The sequence below is a fragment of the Micromys minutus genome (genome assembly GCF_963924665.1).
Source record: "Micromys minutus genome assembly, chromosome: 25".
In the NCBI taxonomy this organism is placed as follows: domain Eukaryota; kingdom Metazoa; phylum Chordata; class Mammalia; order Rodentia; family Muridae; genus Micromys; species Micromys minutus.
In genome coordinates, this window is record NC_137960.1 from 5,204,218 (window position 1) to 5,214,666 (window position 10,449).

Consider the following 10,449-nt stretch of genomic DNA (forward strand, 5'->3'; position numbering starts at 1 on the left):
TCCAACTGTGTTTCTGAGTATACATACATTCAAGTGCAATTGTGTGCCTGACTATATACATTCAAGGCCAAGACTGTTTGTTAGGAAGACCGAGTAGTCCTAGACTTAAGTTGTTTTAACAAATCTCTCCAACGTCAACAGGGGACAGGCACGGGAGGTCACAGCACACAGCGGTTCAGCCTTTATTAAAACCGTTTTCTCCCAAAGTAAACAGACAGACAATGTCACGTATCTGGAAAAGCCTGGAGGCCAAGGGGATTTGGGCAGTTGGACATCCTGTGCTGGTCTGTGACAGCCTGGTCAGGGAGTGACTTGGATGCAGGGACAGGACTGTTCAGGAGCTGGGGCATTGTGGGAGTGGTCATTAGGTCTGTCCTGGTTTGGGGGTCTGAAGGGCTCCTCCAACTGTTTCTGAACATAACCAGGATGTTGAGGCAGGTTGGGAGGGTGGCCCAAGCTCTTCCCAGATTTCCATCCCCCACCATAGAAGAGGAAGCCTGTCCTCCTTAGGTCAGCTAAATAAGAGGAGGAAAACTGGGCATGTCTGGGCAGCGATCTCTAGACATCGGAGAGCAGATGTCAGAATTTACAGCTACTCCAAAGCAAGATTCTCTTCTTTTAACTAAAGTTATCTGTTCAAATTAAGGCTCCGGTTTCTCTACATTTAATTTTGTTTGTTTGCTTGTTTGTATTTGTTTTGAGAGAGAATTTTTGTTTTGTTTTTTTTTTTTGTTTTTGGTTTTTTTTTCTTTCTTTTTTCTTTTTTGGAGGCAGGGTCTCATGTAACATGGGCCAGCCTCAGACTTGCTATGTAGCTGAGGCTGGCCTTGATGCTCCCTGAATGCTGGGGTTACACATGTATGCTACCATCATCCAGATGATGCCTTATTGGAGATCCCACTCAGGGCTTCATAAATGTTAGGCAAGCGCTACACTAACTGAGCCACAACCCCAGATCTATCTGATTGATGTTGATGGGGGGGGGGGGTCTCAGGCAGTTCAGGCTGGCCCTGAGCTACAAATCCTCTTCCCCCATCCCCCTGCCTTCCAAATTCTGGGATTACAGGAATGTACCACTATGCTTAGCTGAGATGGTGGTCTTGCTATATAACCCATGTGACCGGGCTGGACCACATAATAAGACTGTATGAAGAAAACCCCCTTCCGCTGGGTGTGATGGCTCAGATCTGTCCATCTTAACTCAAAGCCAGAAAGTTGAAGCAGGAGGATTGCCTTGAATATGAGGCCACCTTGGGGCTACATAGCAAGACCTTGTCAAAAACCAAACCAAACCAACCAAACAAAAAGACCCTGAAGCAAAAGGAAATAAAACAGATTATCAACATGGAGAAAGGTGAGAACGGATTACGTGTGTCAGGAACGTCAGAAGATACTTCTAGGATTGTCCTTTATGGATGTCAGCTGCCTGGAACTCGGGGGTGGGGTGAGGTGGGTATAAAACATTTCCCTCGTTTTGGACCCAGAGAAAGAAGTCTGTAAGCAGAGTGCTCCTGGCAGCTCACCAGAGGCCAAGAAATAGCTATTTCTTGGCTGTGTGGTCCGAGTCAGATCTTGAGCCGCCCTGATCCTTACTTAGTTTCTCACTTGCAGTATGTGTTTCGGTGTGAGAAATGTCCACATGCTGGCCTCTGCAGAGATGAGGGGGTGTGGGGGGGTGAGAGACGTTGCTGTTTTTCCCGGTAGTCCTTGTTTCTGAGAACTGGACTCAGCCTCCTTCCTTTCTGAGGCAGTTGGTAGCATCCTTTACTTCTGCGGGATTGATTTCCATCGTCTGTGAGACAAAGAGGGTAAGAAGGGTGTTCTGGACCCGGAGATGCTCTGTTGGGTGTCTGGCTGCCTGAGGACCTTCTGGGGGAAGTGGGCTGATTGAGGGAAAAATCTCCAGAAATAGTGGGATTTCTCTCACATTTTTTAAAAAAAATTTTCTGGGTTTATTTGTTTTCGGGAGGGTCTCATTGTATATAGCCCTTAGCTGGTCTTGAATCTGTAACACCCTTGTGCCGCAGTCTCCCAAGTGTAGGATTCCAGGCTTTGCTATCATACTCAAATGATTTATTTATATTTGAAACAGAGCGTCACACATTTCAAGTTGGTCTCCATCTGCGTAGGTAGCTGTCAAAACGACCTTGAACTATTCCTCCCGGCACCCCCCCCCCCCCCCCCGCCACCAAGCGCTGTTATTATGGGCATGAGCCCTCATGGAGATCCAACCCGGGGGCTTTCAGCTAGCTAGGCAAACCCCGTGCCAACAGACCCGCCTCCCCAGCCCCAGGTTTTTATTTACTAGCATCAGTGATCTGGAAAAGACTTAATCCTTCTCAGAGTTGGTCGGGGACAGATCTGTAAACGCTCTGCCGTTCGTGGATGTGTGTGGCTCCGCTGGTAAGCTGCGTGACAAGCAAAGAGCCCAGGTATGGGGGAGGGAAGGGCGCGCCTTTTCGCCGCGCGCCCAGTTGGGGTTTCTGGCGCGGGCTTAGATTCCCAGAGGGGAGGGCGGGCCAGCGAGTCCCCGGGATGGGTGAAGGAGCGGCTGGTCCTGCCTCCGAGGCGGGCGGGGCCGGGGACGGACGCAGATGCTTTAAAAGGGCAGCTCGAAGCCAACTGCACCAAACGAGAGGTGTGAGCAGCTGCAGTGTCAGAGTCAAGAGGGGAATTGGAGCCAGGCGCAGAGCCACAGCGATATCGAGACATTCAGAGGTGAGAGCGTGGTGGCGTGGAATAGTGCTTTCTCTTGGCAGCTCTGCGCTGAGTCCAGCGGGTATCCCCAGAAGCGTGTGTGTGTGTGTGTGTGTGTGTGTGTGTGTGTGTGTGTGTGTGTGAGAGAGAGAGAGAGAGAGAGAGAGAGAGAGAGAGAGAGAGAGGTGATGGGTGTATCACCGGTGTGCGTATGTGAGTATTTGTGTGTGCCCGCCAGAGCCACAGGTGAGTCCGCGGCAGGTGGATGACGGGTGTGGATCTGAGGGTGTCCACGGTGCCGAAGGCTTGGTGTGTTGGAGTGTGGCGAGGGTCAGGCTATGTCGCGGGCTCCGCACACAGTCTGAACTCCAGGACCACGGATGGCAGTCACTCTCCCAGCCCTTGGAGATCCAGTCCGAGAGATGGCTGGCGGACACCGGCTACCGGGAGCTCGCCTCTGGTTGCCGGTGATTCTAGGGATTCCAGGCGCGGCTCGCCAGAGGTGTGAGAATGAAGCTCACGGTGTCCCGAGAGGGGTCCGGGGTGGCGGTGACAAGCTTTGGCAGAGCGGTTCTCCGATGCCACTGGAGCCGCCGGGTCCCCGGCCCTTGTGGACCAGGTGCCCTGTTTTACGGTAGCCACCACCCCACTGGGCTCTGAGGTCAGCGCGAGCTGTGTCCTCCGCCCTCGGGATCGTGCCTGGGCACGTCCTGGAGGACAGGCGAGGAGGTGACTCATTGTGACAAGGAGACCCCGGGCACTGGATTGAGCTCAGAATCGCGCCACAGCTGGAGATGGATCAGTGGCAGCCCAGAAGCCCCTTTCCCTGCCCCGGCCTTGTTCCTGCTCCGTCCCCTCCCCCGCGCGGCACAGTGACCTATTTGGCGGGCACAGTATGTTCCCAGGGAACCCGGGACACGGGGAGGTCCAGGACGCGGTGTCCGGTCCCCGCTCGGCGGCGCGCCCTCGGGGACAGGGAGTCTGGGCGGGCCCTGTCCACCGTGCCAGCCCGGGAAGCGCAAAGGGTCCCACCCACCGCGCCCACCACGACCGGGACGAGTGGCCGTGGGGCTCGCGAGGACCCGGTACTGCAGAGCGGGGGTATCCCGGCGGAGTGAGGCTTATGGGGTGCCATACATCAGACATCCCGGGACTGGGATCCCCCGACCCAGTTCACACCCAGTGTAGGAAGGTGACCGGGCTTGGCTAGGCTGAGTGCGCCCACTAGGGCACATCCATTCCACTTGGAACTTCTGGGGACAAGGGCTACACTTACACCCTGGTCATACGGGAAAGACTTTGGGCTCGGGTTTGGCTTTTGGGGACGCGCTGGCAGCTTCCTTTCTCCCCTCCGTCGCGTTTCAGAGAGGACACTCAAGCGGTTTTTGTTGTCCTCGCCCTCATCTATTTTTATTTTCCAGGGATCTGACTCATCGCGTGCTTTGGGCGTGGAGATCAAGGTGGAGGGGGCCAAGAGCTAGGAGCACTTTCTTTGCTCTCGTGTGTGCGCGTCTCTCCCGTGGTGTGCGAGTGTGTGTGTGTGTGTGTGTGTGTGCGCGCGTGCGCGTGTGTCCGTGTGTGGTGTGTACGCGCGCACGCGCGCGCGGTCTGGTTTCCCAACATAGGCGGGAGTTTAGGAAGCCTGGGCTCATCGTGACGTGTTTTGTGGTCCGGGGTCCCCCTCCTTTCCTCTCCTCTCCCCACCCCAGGGTGACGCGCAGCTCCGGTGCCCAAGCCGTTTTGGCGGGCGGGCAGCGCCGGGCAGGAAACTGACTCACCACTCCTTGCTCGGCCTACGCGCCGCCTACCGCACGCCATTTCCTGGGCACACAGCTTCCCCTCCCGGCTGCAGTGAGAACTGCAAGGCCGGCTTTGCGCGGGTGCTGCTGCCACCCCAACCGCGGCTTAAAGGGACTTAGAATAGGCACGGTGGCCGCCTCAGTAAAATGAGTGTTTATGATAGACGTAGTTTTGAGCAGGGTGTGCGAGCGGATTGTTGGGGAGGCGTGGCTTTTGAGAAACAAGGTGGGGAGCGTGCCCCTCTAGGGTTCCTGGTCCTATCTTCAGCTCTGAAAAGCTGGGGACTATCCAGGTTCTCGACAGAGCTTTAGCTGAGCCTAAGCAGTATTGAGACCATTGGTGTCCTGTCTTCCTTCCTCTGGCCCCTGTGAGTTACCGCCTGGGGGAAGGGGCACCAAGTTTGTTCTTCGACTGTTTGTCCGGGGAAATGAGCCAATGAGCCCTGTCTCCACCAATTTATATTTCCGTATCTATGAAGACCTCCCTCCCTCCCTCCCTCCCTCCCTCCCTCCTTCCCTCCCTCCCTCTCTCCCTCTCTCTCTCTCTCCCTCTCTCTCCCTCTCTCTCTCTGTGTGTGTATGTTTGTGTGTGAAAGAGAGACAGGGACAGACAGACAAGGTCTTACTATATGGCCTAGCTAGTCAGTACTATATAGACAGACTGGCTTGGTGGCCTGGAACTTTACCTGCCTCCAGCTGAAGTGCTGGGATTAAAAGCTTTGCCCATAACAAGGGACTATATCTATCTATCTATCCATCCATCCATCCATCCATCCATCCATCCATCAAGCTCTCAAGTGATTCTGATGGACCCCTCTGGTCATGCTCCTCAAGATGAGAAGAAAAAGAGAGAATAGTTCAACACAAGACCCAAAGGGTCTTCAAACCCCCTACTTGTGAGCCCTTGTGACTTTGGGCACGCATTCCGAGCCTCGGTTAACTCTGCCTTAGAAAGGATGTGATATCGCCGTTGGTTAACAGTAGCTTTTGGTGGCTCACAACTGCAAGCCCAGCACGTTGGAGGCCGAGGCAGGAGGATGACTGTGATACATCAAAGGAAAGGAAGAAAATGGAATGGATGCAAGATGCACGTAGCCATGTTTTAGGAAGACTTGGAAAACTGCTTAGAATAGCCCTTGCATCAAAGTATACTAATAAGCCCCAAACTCTACCTGTAGGCAGAGGCCATCTGAGGTCCTATCCATTTTCCATGGCACCACGAGAATCCTTTTGGGGGCAGTGGGCATCCTTTTTAGTCCTGTGTTTGGTTTTTAGCTAGGTTCTAACTATACAGACCAGAACGGCCTTGAACTCACAGACTTCTTGCCTGTGCCTCCCAAGTACTGTGTTTCAGGGCTGGGGCTGGGCTGTTTTACTTATTTGTTAAAGCCACGATGCTGGCCACATTCTTTAAGAAGTAACCAAGGTAGACCCTGAACTTCTTTCCCTGCCCCGGCCTCCAGACTGCTACAATTACAGGTATGTGCCACCACACCCAGTTTTACGGATAGCGTCTTGTTTGCTAGGCCCAGGGTTTGCCAGATGAGTCCTCTGTCTCTTCATCTCTTCTGGCTTCCACCTTGAATCATAGTCTGGGGACCCCCTCCTCCCAGCTGTGGGCAAATTCACTCTAAGGTCTTAAGGATCTGGGGCTGTATGTGGTCAGAGCCCAGGACGTCTTGCCTCAGGAAGGCCACTGGGCACACCTTACAAGCTCAAAGGCTGCAAGACTGGACTCATGCCCAAGAGAGCCCAAGTCCCTCCTTAGGAGCTGCATCTCCTAGTCTTGGAGTCAGGCCAGAGTAGGCAGGATCGGCCACTCAGGTATTCCTCTTTCCTGGAGAGGAGCCAGGCCAACCAGCACCTTTGATTTTTCTTTCCCCCCTGTGCCTGTAAAACGGGTTCTTTGGGCACAGGCTGTAGGCAGTCTGGGGCTGGGAGGTGTCTAGACTCCAGATTACCTGATCTGCCTGGCAGGATGTAGATCAGCCTGGGAGAGAGCCATAACCCCGCTCCACCCCTTCAGACTCTCCTCTCCCCCCAGGCTACTGCCTACTGTCAGTGGCTGTGTGGAGGGAGGGGCGGGAGGAGGCTCTGTCAGAACCAGGGGCAGAAAGGTATGCTTACAGCTTTCCTTTCCCAAAGGTCTACTACATTAATTTAATTCATCTTCCAACAGGGAGCCCAGAGATGTTAAGGTACATAACAGGGGTTGCCCAGCAAAGCCTTGACTCTGATCTAGGCAGCCTGGCTCTGGTGTTTTGGGTTCTCTTCCGGACACCACACCGGAGCATGTTACCATAGCCACACTGCCTAAGAAACTGAGGCCGGAGAAATGGAGTCACTTTGAAAAAAAAACAGCACCAACGTTACGGTTTACGTGCCTTATCCTAGATCTCTTTTGCTTGGTGGGATGGAGTTACCATTGGGAAACCGCTGGACCTTGGTAATTCACACCTATTTGGGATGTTCACACCATGAAGGACACTTTAGCACAAGGCATTGATTTTAGCTGATAGTATTCCTGGTGTAAACAGGACCGTGACCTCTGCTTCTGCAATGTATTGGCTTCTGTGGACATCAGCTGTGACCTTGGGGTGCAGGGTCGGCTGAACTCAACATCCACCTTAGTCTCCTTGGTGTGCTGGGAAAGCACGTGGGAGGACCAGAGGGAGCTGGAAGATTGTGACTGACGGTGTAGTTTCCATAGTGACGTGGGTCCTTCTTCTGTTTCAGCCACAGGCACCAACCATGTCCGATCCTGGTGATGTCCGACCTGTTCCACACAGGAGCAAAGTATGCCGTCGTCTCTTCGGTCCCGTGGACAGTGAGCAGTTGCGCCGTGATTGCGATGCGCTCATGACGAGCTGTCTCCAGGAGGCCCGAGAACGGTGGAACTTTGACTTCGTCACCGAGACGCCGCTGGAGGGCGACTTCGTCTGGGAGCGTGTTCGGAGCCAAGGGCTGCCCAAGGTCTACCTGAGCCCTGGGTCCCGCGGTCATGATGACCTGGGAGGGGACAAGAGGCCCAGCACCTCCTCTGCCCTGCTGCAGGGGGCAGCTCCGGAGGACCACGTGGCCTTGTCCCTATCTTGCACTCTGGTGTCTCACTCCCCTGAGCGGCCTGAAGACTCCCCGGGTGGGCCCGGGACATCTCAGGGCAGAAAACGGAGGCAGACCAGCCTGACAGGTAAGGACAGGAGTAGGGAAGAAAAGAATCACCTTTGCGGAGAACATTCCAGCCCTTCCGAAACACCAAGTCATTCCCTAGGTGAGGGATCGTGGGCTTAGAGGAACAGCTGACGTTCACATAATCCGGGCATTTTTCTTCCCAGTGAGTGGAAGACCTGGGGTAGTATGGGGTTTGTCAGTAGAGCACTTGTCCCGGAACCCACTGGGGAAGAGCTGGGGGCGTGCCTTTGCAATAGAGTGCTGACGTAGCAGTTCACGCTCTAGGTTCCGTCCCCTGTACTGCCAACTCAAAAAATAAATAAGAAGGGAGAAGGGCTGGAGAGATGGTTCAGCGGATGAGAGCACTTACTGCTCTCGAAGGGGCCTGAGTTCGATTCCCAGCACCTAGTGGCTCACAACTTTCTGTAACTCCAGCTGTGGGTGTGTGTGTGAGGGAATCTATCTCCTCTAGAGCCCTAACCCTCTGACTAGGAGGTGTAGTGCCCTGTGGCTTTTCTCTACAACTAGTCACAAGTCCCTTTGACTCTGGGGCATGATGTCCTTACCCTCTGCATCTGGCCTGACATCTGTTCTCTCTCCACAGATTTCTATCACTCCAAGCGCCGACTGGTCTTCTGCAAGAGAAAGCCCTGAAGTACCCACAGGAAGCCTTGTCTTCTTCCCCTGTGGGTTGGGAGGCCTCGTCCCCACCTTAGCCTTAGCCCTCACTCTGTGTGTCTTAATTATTATTTGTGTTTTAATTTAAACTTCTCCTGTATATACTCTGCCTGCCCTTTCCAAGCATCCAAACTTAGAGTTATTTAACAAAAAAAAAAAAAAAAAAAAAAAAAAAAAAAAAGAAAAAAAAAAGAAAGAAAGAAAGAAAAAAAAAGAAAAAGATAACAAAACTAAATTGTTAGGATGGTAGGCCCCTTCCTGCTGGGGATTTTTATTACGTAGACTATTATTTAAACCCCGTGTTCCCAATCCAGGCAAGAAGGTGGAAGATGGTTTCTTGCGATCTGCACCCATCTTGCCCCTTCCCCCCAACCCCTGCCTGATTCCTTACCACTTCTTACCTGGGTTGATCCTCAGACCTGAATAGCACTTTGGACAACTGAGTAGGACTTCGGGGGTTCTCCTTGTCACTTCTAAGGCCAGCTAGGATGACAGTGAAGCTGTCACAGTCTAGAAAAGGGATGCCCGGTTAGGACCCAAGAGTTACATTTACTCAGACCCGTGAAGACGGGAACGGTTCCTGTTCTGGGTCCCCTTCGTCACTACTCCTGTAGGTCTCTGCTAGCTACCCTTCTATTTTGGGGGAAGTTAATCTGCTGCTCCCCCCTCCCCAGGTCAGCGGGAGGCATCCTTCCCCTCCCCACAGCTCAGTGGACCGGAAGGAACCGGTACACAGGGTACACTAAATGGACTGAATTCCCTGGTCCTACCTCAGGCAGTTTCTGTGGCAACTGCCCTCCTTGTGGATCTAGGGTGGGTCCTTGGTGGTGAGACAGGCTTCCCAGAGCATCCCTGGGTGTGTGGTGGTGGTGGGGGCTTATCTGGGATGAGAACCCCAGCTGCTGAAGCCTTCAGTGACTTCGCCTTCTTAGTAGCAGTTGTATAAGGAGCTAGGCCAAGATGGTGTCTAGGGGCTAAGGGAACTCACAGGACACGGAGCAACGGCTAATCCTTTCCCAGTGTTGAATACTGAGCCCCTGTGGGTGTTGAAGCACTTAGTGGGTCTAACCCCAACCCCAAACACCCCTGTTTCTGTAACATCCTGGTCTGGACTGTTTATCCTTAGCCCCAGTCCCAAGAACATGTATTTTGGTCCCTCCCTGTCTCCACTCAGATTGTAAACCTCTCACAAGCAGGGACCACACCCTGCTCTGTCCCGAGTCCTCACGCCCTACCCCAAAGCTGGTGCTCAATAAATACTTCTCGATGATTTGTAATGTCTTTTCATTAGAGCAAGTGGTGGGGGATGTTTGGGACAGGCTGTTTGCAGCCACCCAGAGTGTGTCTACAAGTGTAAACATATGCAGTAGTGTTTCCCCTCCAGTGATGGGAATTGAGCCCAAAGTTCTTGAGCAAGATAGGTAAGAACTCCACCACTGAGTTGTAGCCCTAACCCTTTGTTTCTGTCTTGAGACAAAATTTGTAGGTCCCTCCGCCCATTTAAAAAAAAAGTTTTATCTTCAATATAGTTAAACAGAAATGGCTCTTTAAAATTTTCAAAATTATATTTATTTATTTTTGTGTGTATGTTGTGTGCATGTGCACACACACACATGGGCTACAGCACGCACCTCTCCTGGGAATTCTGTATCAAACTCGGTTGGAATTGGCGACAAGCATCTTTAACCTTTGAGCCCTAATGTGCCCATAGGAACTTCACCCTCTTCGGCTGTGGGCCAGAAAGCCATGTCCCCATAAAAATCATGAACTATAATTTGGTTTCGTTTATTTTTTATTTTATGTGTATGAGTGTTTGGCTACATGTATATCTGTGCACATATATGTGCCTGGTGTGGGCAGAGATCAGAAGGGGATATCAGAGCCCCTTGAACTGGTATTTCAGGTGGTCACACACTGCCACCTGGGTGCTGGGGACCCAACCCAGGTCCTCTGCAAGAACAAGTGCTCTTAATTTCGGGGGTCTCTCCAGCTCCTCTGCCTTTTGAGACAGGGTCTTACTATGTAGCCTAGGCTGGCCTTGAACTCTGATCCTCCTATCCTCCTGCCCAATTTAGACGGTCTATTTCACAGATGGGAAAAACAA

General features: G+C 52.7%; 1 protein-coding gene across 1 annotated transcript; it reads left to right on the top strand.

The window, feature by feature from the left end:
- The first annotated feature begins 2,640 nt into the window (after window positions 1–2,640).
- On the top strand, window positions 2,641–9,635 carry CDKN1A (cyclin dependent kinase inhibitor 1A). Its single transcript, XM_080937633.1, has 3 exons — window positions 2,641–2,718; window positions 7,233–7,686; window positions 8,272–9,635. Exons 2-3 carry the CDS (start codon window positions 7,248–7,250, stop codon window positions 8,319–8,321), a joined length of 489 nt encoding a protein of 162 aa, XP_080793759.1. The 5' UTR covers window positions 2,641–2,718; window positions 7,233–7,247; the 3' UTR covers window positions 8,322–9,635.
- Window positions 9,636–10,449: the final 814 nt, after the last annotated feature.